We start from the raw sequence: 17,277 nt of genomic DNA on the forward strand, positions 1-17,277 counted from the left end.
GGGCATAAGGGACTTGTTAGAAATGAAAAAGCAGATAAATTAGCCAGAGCAGGATCCTCCTATAACGAAAGGCGTTTGTCGCATCAGCAATGAAAGTAGTTACATTGTTATAGTGACTTATTGAGCACAAAATTTTTTTTTCTTGAATTTTTTATACTGTTTTTACTCAAGCAGTTTGCGGTGCCCACTGTAGCTCGAAAACGAATAAACCGATCAGCATATATTTTTGTGTGATCATTCAGAAGCTAATAATCTTGTTCTTAAGCGAAATGGAATTTAAAATATTCAGTTAAAAAATGTGGTGAACTGTCAAATTCAAAGTTTCGATTTTAACGAAAAAATGGAAAGCCATAAATTCGACAAAAAAATCTCTCGCTTAAAAACAAGATTTGTATGTGTATATAAACACTATGCGACACAGAAATTATTAACCATATTCTGACAGCGCAGCATGATAGAAGAGCAAAAAAGAGAGGACGCGCGTCTCGCCGTTTTCCCCTATCTGATAAACATTCGCTGTTATGAACCCCGAAAGATTTGAGGCTTTGATGTCAAAAGGGAGCATTTTGTCAGGCTTACCGTTTAATCATTTTTAATTTAAATACAATCGTTTTATTTGAGAGATTCCAACATGAGGAAGAAAATACTACTTGATGCTAAGCGAAAAATTATTTTGTAGCTTTTAATGTATTTTTAAACAAAACATTGTAGCTTAATTTTTTTTAAATAATTTTTTATTTTTAACTTTTTGGTAAATACAATTTTTTTGACCACTGAGAACCCCATAGCCAAATTACAGCCAATGTTGGTCGAAAATGTTGATAAAAACTTTAAAGTGTCTGAAATCGAGAAGCACCGTAAAATGGGGGCTTTATCAAAACCTGGACCTATGTCCACAATTTTTGGTGGGGAAGTGTCTGTACCATTGCGAACTCCGAATGCCAAGTTACAGCCAATTCGGGCTAAGAATGAGGACAAAATCCTCAAAATACCTAAAATCGGGTGGTACCGTTAAATGGGCGCTATAAGAACAAATGGACCCATATTGCTTTTGGTTTCATTTTCATGTATTTTCATCCAAATCTGAAAAGTCTGCAAAGTTTTGGTTCGATTACTCAACTGCGACTGTGTAGGGTTTTGGTATTTTGTACAAACATCAAAAATACCACCACGTAGAGCATGACAAAATACTAAGAAATGTGTCGTCACTTTTCCCCTGCCGTTATAAAAGTTGCCGCACTGATTGCATAGAAGTTTTCCATTGCAGTTAACATAACCTATCTTTTATAGAATTTTGATATATCCTTCATATCAATTCAAAAAATACCTCACATTTTTTTAATTTTTTAAAATTTAATCACAATTTAAAATCAACAATTTTATAAGACGAAAATATCAAAAGACCTTAAAAAATCCTTTTGGGTGCGGTCCACTAGTAATTTATAAAAAAACTTTTTTTATAAAATAGATTTTCTATTCATTTGGATTTATTTCATCTTTCACGAACACAATCACATTTCATGTAATATTGAATAATTTAGGTCAACATTTATTTTGTGCAGCACTCATCCTTGGAACCAGTTTTGCAGGGGCAATGACAATGTTGGTCACAGGCACAATTGTCTCCGCACTTTTGGGCAGTGCATTTGCAATCTACGGAAAAAATTTAAAATATATTTTAATAAAATATACACGGTATAATATACACTTCACAGTTAACTCACTATTACCACATCCTTTGCAAGGCATTTTGTTTTTAATTTAATTTAACTTTTTAGTAAATAACTCTGTTGAAACTGTTTGATATTTTCAAACTTTGATTGATATCCACAACTTCAATGCGTATCACTTATATAGTCAATCCGGTTCGAAGTGCTTTTTCCACATAGTATGTAATAAAAGTAACGTGTGCATTTATTGTAAAAGTTTTTAAATTTTAATATTTTTTTCTCTTTTCCACCGTGTGCATTGTCCGGTTAATATTGAAAAACTGAAACGTTTTAAAAGCCGTGTGTATTTTCAACAATCTACTACGCTGTACTTTGTTTACCACCCATAAAATTGAGTAAGGTCTTATCACTCTCTATTTGTAGGCCCTTTAAGCATTGTTTTCTTTGACTCACTTTATTTGCAGAGAGCACAAAAATAGTTATCAATTGTTGATAGCAAAATTTTCACACGATTTCTTTCTCAAAATCTACCAATACCACTCTCTCAATGCACACAGTTGATATGAGACAATTTTATTGAATTTTCACAAAATGTTTGCAACGCAAAATGCAACTGCACACGCCACTTTTAGAAGATATTTGGAAAATTCCTAACAAAGCCAGTTGGCTATATGTATAAGAATTGGTCTTATAACTTAAAGATATCAATCAACGTTTGAAGACATCAAACAAAAGTTTAAGCAAAGTTTTATTAAAAAAAAAGTTAAAAATCTATCAACAACAAAATGCCTTGCAAAGGATGTGGTAATGGTAAGTAAACTTTGAAAAAATTATTATTTTAGAGTTGATAATAATAAAAATTTGGTTTCCTTAGATTGCAAATGCACTGCCCAAAAGTGCTGTGACAAATGTCCCTGCGATCATCACTGTCATTGTCCCTGCAAAACTGGTGCCAAGGAATAAGCATGTTTGAAGTGAACTACCATTGGAAATCGTCCTTAAAAATGCATATAATTGTCTTATATTTGATGTTAATCGAACAAAATATTTGGAAATAAAAAAAGGTTTTATTAAAAAGAAAAAATCTACATTTGTTTAAAAGGCATATTATTATCAGCACTCATAAAACGGGATATTAACTCACAGCTAAATAAAAAATAATGGATCAGGGTATTGCAGCTTATGTAGGCGAATGTTTAAGTTGGGAGGCAAAAGCAAAACGTCATAAGTAATTTGACACGTCACAATTAGACAGCGGGATTTTATGCATCCCCTATTTTTGGTCAGATTCATGTCAAATTTTGGAAGTTGGCATATTTTTGGTTTCTGATTAAATTGCAATCGAAACATATGACATATGTAAAATTATGCAAAATGCATAAATTTTTGCATATGCAGAAATAAAATACAGAGAAGTCAATAAAATAGAGAAACGTATAACCACAGCCTCACCCTTCAAAATACAGAAAATCGGGAGGTATCGTTCTATGGGGGCTATATGAAGTTGTTCACCCCCAAGGAAGACTTAATACCAAATTTCAGCCATTTTAGGGGGATATTGAGGCCACAACCTTCAAAATACCAGTAATCAGGAGGTTCCTTACTATAGGGGCTATATGCAGACGTGGACCTAAATCGACAAATTTTAGGTGGAAAGTTGTTTACCCCAGGGAAGACTTAATACCAACTTCCAGCCATTTCGGCGGGATATTGAGGCCGCAACCTTCAAAATACCGGAAATCGGGAGGTATCGTTCTTTAGGTGCTATATGAAAACGTGGACCTATATCGAAAGTGGGGAAAAGTTTTATACCCCCAAGGAAGACTTAATACCAAATTTCAGCCATTTCGGAGGGATATTGAGGCCACAACCTTAAAAATACCAGAAATCCGGAGGTACCGTTCTATGGGGGCAATATGAAGACGTGGACCTATATCGACAAATTTGAGGTGTAAAGTTTTATACCCCAAACGAAGACTAAATGCCAAATTTTAGTCATTTCGGTGGGATATTGAGGACACAACCTTAAAAATACCGAAAATCGGGAGGTACCTTTCTATGGGAGCTATATGAAGACGTGGACCTAAATCGACAAATTTTAGGTGGAAAGTTGTTTACCCCAGGGAAGACTTAATACCAACTTTCAGCCATTTCGGCGGGATATTGAGGCCGCAACCTTCAAAATACCGGAAATCGGGAGGTATCGTTGTTTAGGCGCTATATGAAAACGTGGACCTATATCGAAAGTGGGGAAATGTTTTATACCCCCAAGGAAGACTTAATACCAAATTTCAGCCATTTCGGAGGGATATTGAGGCCATAACCTTAAAAATACCAGAAATCCAGAGGTACCGTTCTATGGGGGCTATACAAAGACGTGGACCTATATCGACAAATTTGAGGTGTAAAATAAAATAAAACGCCGATATTATACCCCGTTTATATATAACCGGATTTAACAGACCGACTGGGTTTTAAATGTCAATTCCATTGCTTATATTTCAAACAAATCCTTATAAAGAAGGTTAACCCTGCAAAAAGAGGAAAAACGATGGATTGGGAAAATGAATTAAGGACTTGCTACAATACGGATAAAAGCAAAATTCTTCAACATCGGCTTTATTTTTTCTCAATCTCCCACTAAAGACAAGGACGAGCAGACCAAAGATATATTTACGAGCGCTTAAAAGAAACATATGACAGTTGTCCTGTCCATTAAACATTAAAATTATTCTCGGTGATTTTAATACCAAAATTGGAACGGAGAATATCTTTGGCCCAAAAGTCGGAAAATTCAGTCTTCACAGTAAAACATCTGACAATGTAATGAAGATGATAGACTTCGCAGTCGCAAAACCATGGTAGCTAGCAGTACCAGATTTAAGCATCTCGAATGTACGATCGTTCCGAGGAGCAAACATAGACTCGGACCACCACCTGGTTGCCGCAAAGATACGTACCCAAGTAAACGTATCAAATAGAGTTCTAACAGGCACAAAATGGAAGTTAGACATCGATAAACTAACTGCAACTGGCCTAATTGCTTAGTCAAGGTACTCTTTATCCCGATACTCCATGCGCGCCATTCAAATACCCGCAAAATCTATACTTGTATACCAGATACTTCCACCAATGAATCCAATAGCTTTGTTCCCGTACTTTTTAATAGGAAAACTCGTAAAAGAGAGAGAAAATTGATGTCACACAAAAGTTTTTTCTAAAAATTTCGGGAACGCAAAAGTGGAAAAAAACGTCATAAAAGCTGGAACAAATGTCAAAGTCGGCGTACCAGCCAATCAGACGCCGACATCCATGTTACTATTTTTTACACCCTCAAATTTGTTGAGTAAAAGGTTTTTAAAGAGAGCGTCATTCAGCGACATTTTTTTACAACTTTTTTGTGTACGGGTTTTCGGGTAAAATGTGTAAAAGTCGTAAAAATTGTAAAAACTTTTTAGTTCTGGAACAAAGCTAATACTATGAGAGCCGTGGTGCTAGGGCTACTCTAAGTCCATATTTACATTAGGCAATTTTCCTTGGGGCAATTGTCAGTTTGTTGGAGAGAGGGGTGAGGCATATGGTAACCCTTTGCCTCTCAACACCCTCTCTCACCTACAAACTGACAACTGCCGCAAGGAAAATTGTCTAATGTAAATATGGACTTAGTTCGGCTTATAGGACAAATGCTCTGTAGAGGACCAACTAGGGATACGCAAGTCGATTTTCGAGTAATCGATTCCTCGATTCTTTGATTTGAAGAATCTAAAAATCGGAATCGAATTTTGACTTCATAGAGAATCGAAAGATCGATTTTCTATTATGATTCTTCGATTCTTGCAGAGGGAATCGAAAGATCAATTCTGTTTTGACTTTTTGATGTACCACGAAAATGAAATATACAGATTACATTGGTAAGAGCAAGACAACAATACTAAAGTTAATCTAACGGCACGGCAGAGTTAAACGCGAAGCATTGTACACTAAAACGTTCACATTTTCAACTAAGGAGTCATCTCGATCGAACGATTCTTTTATCCAAGTGAGTTCTATGTAAGAATCAAAGGATCGAAAGATCGATTTTTGATTCCTACGATTTTTGGTCCGACCAACTAAGTAAATAATTAAATATTATTTATATCTCTTTATATGATTTGGCTATTTATTACTCTTATATATTTTGAATAAAATAATACATTTAATTGCATTTATATCAGAATTCCGCCTTTAATTCTCGTCTTTAACTCCTCCTTATGTTTTTATGTCCCATTACCCATTATGTTACTGCATTGATGTCGAAAGTTCTTGCGCACTGGTATGATTTTTAATGACAAGTTGAGCCATGTTCATGTTTGCCATGTTCCGTATCCTTGCACATGCATTTGCATGGTTTAGGGCAGTCACACTTATCGCCGCATTTCTCGACAGTGCATTTGCAATCTGAAAAAATTAATAAATATCATTTTCATTTCATTTATTCTAAAATTGATATTTTGATTTACTTACCATTACCACATCCTTTGCAAGGCATTTTGTGTTTGGTGTTTTTTCTCAGTTGTTTTAGACGAATTGAATCTTCTATTGGATGTTTATGCCAAATACTTTATTTTCATCGTCTTGCATTCAGCTTTTATAGTAAAATTTTGCATCATTAACAAAGACATTCGGTTTGATGTATGCAACAGAGGAGGCATATGTGTCCAATATTTACTTTTCTTATATTTATGACCAAAAATCTTATCAATTAGAAATCCCCGAAAAACACGCTTGTTTATTATACAAATGCAGTTATTTTTGTTTTGATTTGTTGTTATTTTCAAAGATAAATAGGAAATATTTGACCTTGAAGATTTTATCAAAATACGTTGCAAGGAGAGAGGGCCTTCGGTTAAATTTAAATTAAACATCTTTATCTACAAGATAAATTTAGAAAATAAAAGTGAATGCAATACTTTCATTTTCTTAATTTTACGATCTACGATAATATGGGTAATTGAAAACTATTCTTTAAAAAAACCAAGATTATTTGGGCGACTTAAAATATTCTTTAAAAAATCCACGATTATTTGGGCGGCTAAAAATATTCTTTAAAAAATCCACGCTTATTAGGGTGATAGTCATTGAAAAATATTCTTTAAAAAATCCACGATTATTTGGGTGATAGTCATTGAAAAATATTCTTTAAAAAATCCACGATTATTTGGGTGATAGTCATTGAAAAATATTCTTTAAAAAATCCACGATTATTTGGGTGATAGTCATTGAAAAATATTCTTTAAAAAATCCACGATTATTTGGGTGATAGTCATTGAAAAATATTCTTTAAAAAATCCACGATTATTTCGGTGATAGTCATTGACAAATATTCTTTAAAAAAATCCACGATTATTTGGGTGATAGTCGTTGACAAATATTCTTTAAAAAATCCTCGATTATTTGGGAGGTAGTCATTGAAAAATATTCTTTAAAAAATCCACGATTCTTTAGGTGATTAAAACTATTCTAAAAAATCCACGATTATTTGGGTGATAGTCATTGAAAAATATTCTTAAAAAATCCACGATTATTTCGGTGACAGTCATTGACAAATATTCTTTAAAAAATCCACGATGATTTGGGTGATAGTCCTTGACAAATATTCTTTAAAAATCCACGATTATTTGGGTGGTAGTCATTGACAAATATTCATTAAAAAATCCACGATTGTTTGGGTGATATTCTTGGGAAAAAATTCTTTAAAAATCCACCATTATTGGCTTGCCTTGACTAATGTAAATCTTAAAGGAAATATGTAAAATCTTAAAATCAAATGTGTTTTAAAACTGCCTCCTTTTTTGGTACATCAGAAGGGAATTTGGGGTATCTTTACTAAGCAAAAAAAAAAAACTTATCAAAGCGTAGAGGTGTTGATTTTAATGTTATTTTCCTCGTTATTTGTTGCGTGTTATTGTTATTTTGCCATTTAACATTGTTAGGCGAAATTGAACACACCCCCTCCCCACCCTCAGTAGAAGAATATCTCTAAGCATCTTAGTTTCTTTGTTCGGTTTTTACACTGGCACTGTTAACGACACTATGGAGAGTAATTTTTGACAGCACAATGTTGAAGAAGGAGAAAAAATGGCAAAAGTTTGTTCCATGCCAACCTGAAGACAACAAGTTTTGGGAGTTTTGTTTTGTAAAATTGATATTGTCGCTGTTCGTTTTTTTTTTTCTTTCATTTTGTTCCCCATTCTACCATTAAAATTTGCATATTTTAGCATTGATTTTATGCACAGTTAAGCATTAAGGCCATCATTTCAGCTTCTGGCTGTCTTTTCTTTTTGTCTGCAGCTTCTCCTTCATGACATAATAACACTGATGGGCTACCCACCACGTTGCTTGTGGCTGTTAATAACAGCATGTAATTGTTTTCCAATGTCCTCCAGAACGTAGTTTGAAATCCCTTAAGTACATTTCGTAGTTGTTAGAGTCACTTTCTGATTGTTTTAATTCACTTTCCGCAAAAAAGAAGTTTTGTAATTTTAAAATTTTAGAATATTTTAAGAGTCAATTTCGGTTATTTAAGTAGATGTGTAAGCAGTATATTTGGGTCATAAAGTGTGGCCACCTTAACATCGGAAAATTTCAGAAATATTGGAATACAAATAATAAGGAAAAATAAGAAAATCCTCTGAATTTAATGATCCCGCAAACGTTTTAAGAACCGTGATCTGCGAATCTGCACCTGGAATGTTTGGACTCTTTATGGATAAGTTGCAGTTTACACAGTGGCAGATCTTGCAAAATAAAAGGCAGACATTACTGCCATACAGAAAATACGATGGATTGGAAAAGGCGGCACAACAACAAACAACATCTAAAGATGACGTACTGTCATGACATAAAGCATGAATTTGGTTGAGAATTTGTAGTTGGTCGGAGGTTAAAACATCTGAAACTGAATGAATGAAAAACTTGATGCAATTCGGATAAAAGCTAAGTTTTTCAATATAAGTTTTATTTGCGCTCATGCTCCCACTGATGACAAAGACGAACAGATCAAGAATATATTTTACGAGCGCTTAAAAGAAGCACATGACCGTTGTCCTGCCCATTAAAAATTAAAATCACTCTAAGCTATTTTCATCCCAAAATTGGACCAACAGTCGGGAAATTCAGACTCCACAATGAAACATCTGATAATGGAATGAGGCTGATAGACTTCGCAGCGGCAAAAGACATGGTAGTAAGCAGTACCATCTCGACATTTAGAAGGGTGCCATACTGTCATCAGTTCAAATCAAGTTCTCCATTTCCAATTTCATAATGAAAAGATTCCTTATTCTGGTAACATCCCAGCAAACCAATCGTACCGACATCGTAACGAAATCGGAACAAAATTCCGAATACGTCCGATATCCGATATCTGATCCGAAATCGTAACGATATCTTAACGAAAGTTGTATGAAGTGGTTGACATAATTTCGGAACGAAATGTCGGAGCGACATCGGATCGATTTCGTAACGAAATCTGAAGAAAATTCTTTGGGAAATTCGGAAAGGAAATTTCTTTCCGATTTCAGAACGAAATCGGTACAAAATCTGAACTATTTCCTCTCCGAAAATTCGTTTAGAAATCGGAACGAAATCTGAACGACTTTGCTTCCGAAATTGTTGAGACTTGTCGGACATCAGACATTTGGTTTGCTGGGATATCAGCACAGTGACAAAGTATTGCCTCCACCGAGGAACCCATGGTAAGTCCAAGAATGTCGTGTTGTTACCGAAGTGAAGAATGTAGCATATAGTGCTACAATCAGTAACAAGGCGTAGCGCACAAGAGAGGTAACGAGTAAAAAGGAGAGAGGAGAAACATCTTTTCCACAGGAGAAAGAAAGAAATGAAAAATCGTTGACAAATAACACACTTTTCAATTTTGGTCCCTAACGTTTATGTATTTGGTCCATAAATGGTCAATTTTTCTTCCCGAAGCTTAAACCAAGTGGTCGATTATGGATAGCAACTCAATTTTAGTTGCGTTACCAGAAAAGAAAATCATACAATTAAAAAAGTGAAACGACTGAAATTTTTGTCAAATTCATTTAATGTCAATGTTTCGAACCTTCAGTTATTAACTTAAGTGTAACAAAGTATGAATTTCAATGCGGAAATCGAAATTTCCATTAGTCCCGGGCCACACTAAGAGTATTTTCACTGAAATTTTGACATGAAAGTAAAAGAAAATGTAAAATAAAACGGTCTGTTTGTTTCATACGAATATTGCAACAAAGCAAAATTGCAGAACACATGAAACCGTGTACACTAGTTTCTTGAATTATGCATTTTTTTCCCAAAAAATGCTTAGTTTCATTTTAAAATTTCATTGAAATTACTCTAGTTTGGCCCGGGACTTATTAAATTTGCTGTCGGCAACGCAACTGGAGTTGGGTTGCTATCCGTAATCGACCCCCAAGTACTTTTTCAACTTTAACACTTTTGATCAATAAAATGCCCCTTTGACCTATAGCATGTGTGTTTATAACTGTACGTGCGTTTGATTATTATATTATTATCTTTGTACTAAAGCGCCACCTGGATAAGATTGTGGAAACATAACAAGATATATAAAATAAATTTCTCCATCAACTTGGCATCACTGTGAGAAACACAGCCAAGCCAAAAACACCAAACAAGCACATACAAAATAGTTCATATATTACACGGTAGGAGAGCACCGATATAGCTGGTTTACATTCAACACTTTATAGTGATTTAGTATTCAAAAAAGAAATCATTTTATTTCAGGGAAGTTAACTGGCCTGTTCCCGTACTTTATAAAGTGGTAAAAGTCGTAAACGATTTTCATATAAACTTTCTGTACGGGAACGTAAAATGTGTAAAAGTGGTAAAAATTGTAAAAACTTTTTAGTTCTGGAACATTCATCAACAACAATTTTACCATGTTGCTTGTTTACATTTGGATTAACTACCATGCCACAATAAACATGGTAAATAATGTATTGGTGAATTGCTACAACAAAAATAATTGGCTTGTTCCCGTACTTTATAAAGTGGTAGGTTAGGTTAGGTTGAAAAGAGGGGTGATACTAGATCACCACATGCCCATGTGGACATTCACTTAAGCCATAAGTAGGCCTGTTGTGCGCTCTAATTTTGGGTTATGGAAGATTATCTTTTTTTGACTTAGTCTAGGATCTCTGTCCTATTTACATATTCTCTGATCTTTTTGAACTCGATTGTCCTAATTTGGTTGAGTCCTGGTATAATGTCATTCCCTAGTAACTGGGTTCTCAGATTTGTGAAGGCTTGACAATGACAGAGGTAATGTTCCAACGTTTCGTCGTCCTCTCCGCATGCTCTGCATTCACTGTTTTCTGCACAACCTATTTTGTACAGGTGCGCTTTTAGACCTAGGTGACCTGTAAGGATTCCTGTTAGTCTACTAATATCTTTTTTACTTAGTAATTCTTTTGTTTTGTTCTCGTCTGGGTTTCCCCATAGGATTTTTGTGTTTTTTCCCTTCTCTTCACTACTCCAGAGGGATATATGTGAATTGTTTGCCCATGTCTTTAGTTCTAGTCGCGTAGCTTTAAACGGCTTAGCGTTTTCTAGACTTACCGTGGGTTGCTCCTTGGCTTGTTTTGCCAAGGAGTTTGCTATTTCATTACCCCTAATCCCGGTATGCCCTGGTACCCATATAATGTTTACCTTACCGTGTTGAGAGTAATTATTTATAGATACAACCTGATTTATAGATTCACCCGTTGTGACCTTTAATATGTTTTGGTGGTATGTTTGGTGGCTCTTTTCGATCCACTCGCTCATCGACTTTATCCTTGCAGCTGCGATGGCTGCCTCAAACCTTACCTGAATATCTATTGGGTGTACAAACAAAATTGTTTCTAAAGCCCTAGTCGGTGTGGTCCTCATTGCTCCGCTAATGCTTAGGCAGCATGTTCTTTGGACCTTTTGCAATATTTCCACATTGCATTTTTTGTCTATGGCTGTCCACCATACCACAGACGCGTACGTTAGAATTGGTCTAATTACGCTTCTGTATAGCCAGTGTATCATCCTAGGATTGAACCCCCATTTTGAGCCTATCGCCCTTCTGCAGGTTGACCAACATATATATACATTATAAAGAGGTAAAAGTCGTAAACTATTTCCATATAAATTTTGTGTACGGGAACGCAAAATGTGTAAAAGCGGTAAAAATTTTAAAAACTTGTTAGTTCTGGAACAGAGCTAATATCAATATTTGTGAACAGAGCGAATTCGCAAAGAAATTTACCGTTGAAATCCACTCGATTTCGTAAATGTACTACCATGGTTGAATAATTTATAAGTAGGCCATAGAGCTGTTTATGCCTGTATAATATAAAATAAAATAGCATAACACATTTATAATAATATTGTATGATCGCTTATATCCGGATAACGGATTTGCAAATAAAGAAGAAGAAGATATCTAAGGGCCTGGGTACATAAGCTGCCTTGCTTGCTTGCCTTCCTTGCCTCCTTTGCTCGCTTCTGGTAAAAGAATAAAAAATAGATGGGAAATCTAGTTCGAAATTGGCTCGGCCTTCTTTACTCGTTTGTTTTTGTTTTATCAGAAATGAAGCAGGAAAGCAAGGCAGCCAGGCGAGGCAGCTTAGGGGTAGTTTACACTATATGTAAATGTCATATGACAAGGAATAAAAACATTCCATATCTACCCGCGCAGGCAATGCACAGTGGATCCACTTGTATGGAGAAAGTGGCCAAAAATATTTAGAGTGTAAAAATCAAGCCAATGCGCCGCTTACAGCTTTGTGCTGCTGTGAAGAGTGTTTTAAGAAACCACGAGCGTAACATTCTCCCCCCTTTCCCCTCTGGAGGGGGTATGCGGTAAGAATTGTTTTATGCTGTTAATACAAATTGTCACGAACAAAGGTCCCGATTATATTATGATGCAAAAATAGGCTTGGGGAAACAAAAAAATCTCCAAAACATCATAAAATCTAACCAATTTAGCGGATTAAAAAAAAAACAAAATTTTTGTCTGAAAATTGGTAAAATTTTTAATATAGATCATGGTTTAATAAGAAAGGTTAGCCAAAGCTTTATGTCAATTTAAATTTTTTCATTCGAGTATTCCTAAAACTTCAAAACAATATACCCAAACTGTGTATGTGTGTGTGGTGTTTGAATAAAATGCCAAACAATTTTAAAAACAATCGAATTCAATGATTTTTAAAATTATTTTTGGAACATTTGTATGGAAATAATTCGTCAGGTTATCATTGAAACGAACATTTTATCATATCCACAACTTGATTATGGGGAGAAACATTGGTCCTTCATTCATTTTTCGCGATTTTTATAAAATGCTAAAAATTGGTGTTGTAAACAAACCCACTTGTTGCTTAATTTTGAAGTTTTAGGAATTCAAGAAAAACAAGGGTTCTATAGATTTTTTTCATTTAAATCTACCTCTTTACTTATACCATGACTAAAACCTTAGGTCAAATTTAAGTATATGATCGAATTGGCATTACAAAATACACTAAGAAAATATGCAGCTAACTAGAATTCCACAACACGCTAAAACACTATTTTTTAATGAAAATTAAGCTATTACCTCCTCCTTCAAAATCCACTATAATATTTTGCTAAACGCATTAGTTTCGCGATATTTTGAATATATTTACTTGCACTTAAAATATAGGTTGTACTCACAACAAAAAATATTAGTCAAATGTTCCGACTTTTCAAGTTATTCTTAAGAAGATCGCGTTTGAATGATATATTTTTAAAAAGGTCCATGTCATAGCTGTCAGAGTTGCCAGATGTTGTACCAAAATTTTGACATTCATTTTTTTATTTTTGGCCAATGGGTGGATCCACTGTGCAATGTGGAGACGTAATTTTATTACATTTTTGCTGGTGTGGACGCACAAAGTAAATGGAGTAAGGAAAATCCCCAATATTGCACATATTAGCGACTATATAATGATGGAAAATTTCATGTCATATGACATTTACATATAGTGTAAACTACCCCTTATGTACCCAGACCTTAACAGTTGATTATATTTTTTTTATTATGGCCTATTCTGGCAAAAGCAGTGTTGACATTTTTAAGTCCCCGGCACATACGGTCCGTTGAGTGACGGGTCGTTTTTAACGCTCGACGCGACTCACAGCGGACCATACATATGTGTGGGAGCCATTAAGGCGAGAACAGAATGGATTTTTGTTGCTTATTTTTCCGCCTCGCTTCAAAGCGCAAAAGTGAAATTGTACTGTTTTCAATAGGACAGACCACAACGAAGCGAGGTTTCAGGCCACAAAGTTGAAAATTGTTGAAATTTTGTATCCTTCGCGGCCTTCATTTTTGACATTTTTACGAACAATTCATATTAAAAAAATTGCATTTTATTTGATATAATGAAATAATTAGCTCTGTTCCAGAACTAAAAAGTTTTTACAATTTTTACCACTTTTATACATTTTGCGTTCCCGTACACAAAATTTATATTAAAATCGTTTACGACTTTTACAACTTTTACGACTTTTACCACTTTATAAAGTACGGGAACAGGCCGATTATATTTATAGCGCCTATGAATTTTACGCTTCGATGTGTGATACCAAGAAATAAGGGGCCTAGTGAAGAAATAAGCTAAAGGGTTGTTTACACCATATATTAATGTCGTATGAGATGCCAAATTTTCTACCTGCGAATGTTGTACACATAGTGTAACCACTATGAAAATGTTCATCTATCAAAATGATTTGGCAACTCATATGTAAATTTTTCATTTAGGGAGCGCTCTATTTGATACGACATTCTCGTATGTAAACATAAATTTATCAGCTGCTTTCTGACATTCTCAAACAAAAAATGAAAAACAAAATCTTTTAAAAAAGAAAATGGAAAGGTCTCTATAACACCAATTCTACCAATTCAGTTTCCTTCAACCAAAATTAAAATTTGCGCAAAATTGCAACTCAACAATAAATGTAAATAATGACAAAAACAGCTGTTTTTATATTTTTAGGTTATGTCATACGAAAATAACACTTGCAGGTATGAACGCACAAATTGAAAGTTGTATGGATGACGTCAATTTTGACAAACATAGAGAATGTCGAATGGGTGAAAGAAATGGCATCTCATATGACATTGATAGATGGTGTAAACAGCCCTTAAGCAGGAAAATTAAGCTAAAGTCCAATTTACATATGCATATTAAATGATTTCGTTTTACGAAATCCTAGAATCAAATGAAGTGTATTTACATCTGTTTTTTGCGTCATTTGCTTACGCACACAATCGCACATACACACTTATACAATAACACAAACACACGCACACAATATATTTATTCAGAAAAATATGAATTTCACAACACAAATGTGTATCAAATAACTTAAATTAATTCCAAAAACAAAAAACACAATTTTTGCAAGTTTTTTAACCATTTATTTTCACTTTTGTCATCGTTTGAGTATTTTTGTTTTTCTACAACACACACAAACAAAGACATCATAAACAGTTGCATTTTTTGGTAGTTTATGACGAAAAAGCAGGGTTGCGTATAATAGTATGGTGTTTTCGTGCGTTGTTTAGAATAAATGACGTAGCTATCGTCATTTATTTTTGTATGGTAAATGACGCAAAATGTTACCTGTTTTATGCCAAGTTTACACTTGCGCTCCAAAATCCACTGAATTTCACGAAATCCTGAAATACACCCCGGTGTTTACATTTATTTTTTGTTGATTTCAAACATATCACAATGATAAAGGTAGATGCATATGCGCAGCTGATCGAACATGCATTTTCAAAACAATTTATTGTAAATTGATCAAATTATCTATACATCGTATTAAGTGTGTATAGTACTAACAAATGAAAAAATAAAAAATTATTTTATCGTTGAGACATCATAGTAAAAAAATTTTGATAGATAAAAGTTTTGCTCAGAACCTGCAAAATATTAGTACTTGCAGTAGTTTTTCCGTTTAGTGCTAAAATGCGTTCCCGTACTCCGAAATCTAGCAAGACTTGCACTTCTCTTTAAACAAAAATAGCGCCGAATAACACCCTCTTCTCCTGTTTTCTGCCGTAAAATGTTGGCCTAGTAGACACTAGCAGCAAGCATGTTCATATGTTCATTGGTATCTAATATTATAGCTGATACGTTGATTTTGACATTTCTGCTAGAGTTTTTGCAATTTCCGTCATTTTTCCGTTCCCGTATTTTTTAAGAAATTTGTATGGGGAAGCAATTTTTGACAATTCGGTCTATTTTCTAACATTACCATTAAACAAGTACGGGAACATAATGAAAAATAGCATTGTAACCATGGTACAAATACACAGGTAGCCGCTTCGGCAATTGTTGGTAACATAAGATGTCAAAATTTGACATCAATTCAATGCAATTGACACATTATGTTACCATCAGCTGGCTTGATAATGCTACCTGTATTATTGTACCATGATTGTAACAATGTAATTTAATATTTTTTCACATTGTTTACAAATTTTGATATTAACATTTTTTGTTCCAGCAATTCACACATCTACCTTGTTTATTGTGATACGTGAAAAGTGTTGCAACTTTTGGTACTTTTTTAGGCAAAAGCAAGGTTGTATATCATGTGTACTGTGATTTCGATGTTGATTTCGCTGAAATCACGACATGAGATGATTTCATTTTTGTATGCGAAATCATGATAAATTTTGCTTGATTCCGCGCGAAATCACGAAACGCCTTCGAAATCACGAAACGACGCCGAATGTAAACCAAGCATTAGCAAATAAATGACGAAAAAGTTGCTAATGTAAATTGGACATAATGCTATGTTTACATTTACGAAATCCACTCAACTTCAACTGTCAATTCCATTGGTTAAACGTCAAATGAAATCCAATGGATTTCAGATGAGTTTTCATTTGAAGTATGCGCAAAGGAATTGACAGTTGAAATCGAGTGGATTTCGTAAATGTAAACGTAGTATAAGTAACAATTTTTCTGTACCAGCAATGACACAAAAATTTACTTAAACGTTGGATGTTTTTAGGACTTTAATGTTGTTGGTGAAATGTTCCAACAAAACATTTCTGCTGTAACACTACATCTTAAAATTGAAAACAAGGGCAACAAATTTTTATTCGCGTGGCAAAATTAAATTGATTTTTTTAATAAAAATACGTGCGAAAGAACTATGGCTGATTTCCGTACCTGTTTCAAAACGTCAAAAATACGCATTTTTAACGCCGGTAAAAAACAAACATGTATCATTTATATTTCTGATGTATTTACTTGCATTTTCGAGGAACAATGCATGAGTGTGCAACTGAAATATTTTGACGAAGTATAAACAACACAAAGCAATTGACGATAAAGAAGTCAGCGGATTTGTCAAATATTCATATTAATTGAAATTTGTTCTAAAATTACAGGAACGGAAAAATTACAAATATTATAAAAATTCTAGCTGAAATGTCAACGTATCTACAAATCGGATGCCAGCAGGTTTTTCAGGGTTAATCTTCTTTATACCCCGGTTACACTTAGCCGGACTAACCCAGAGGGTTTGGATTTCAAAT

At 34.3% G+C, this 17,277-nt stretch overlaps 1 protein-coding gene across 1 annotated transcript; it reads right to left on the bottom strand.

The window, feature by feature from the left end:
- Positions 1–1,416: 1,416 nt before the first annotated feature.
- LOC141391340 (metallothionein-2-like) lies at positions 1,417–2,000 on the bottom strand. Its single transcript, XM_073964248.1, has 2 exons — positions 1,725–2,000; positions 1,417–1,653 (listed from the first exon to the last, which is right to left on the bottom strand). The coding sequence occupies exons 1-2, from the start codon at positions 1,747–1,749 to the stop codon at positions 1,550–1,552; spliced, it is 129 nt and encodes a 42-aa protein (XP_073820349.1). The 5' UTR covers positions 1,750–2,000; the 3' UTR covers positions 1,417–1,549.
- Between the last annotated feature and the right edge of the window lie 15,277 nt (positions 2,001–17,277).

Source organism: Musca autumnalis, unplaced genomic scaffold (assembly GCF_047663935.1).
Source record: "Musca autumnalis isolate F117 unplaced genomic scaffold, ASM4766393v1 scaffold_1, whole genome shotgun sequence".
Classification (NCBI taxonomy): domain Eukaryota; kingdom Metazoa; phylum Arthropoda; class Insecta; order Diptera; family Muscidae; genus Musca; species Musca autumnalis.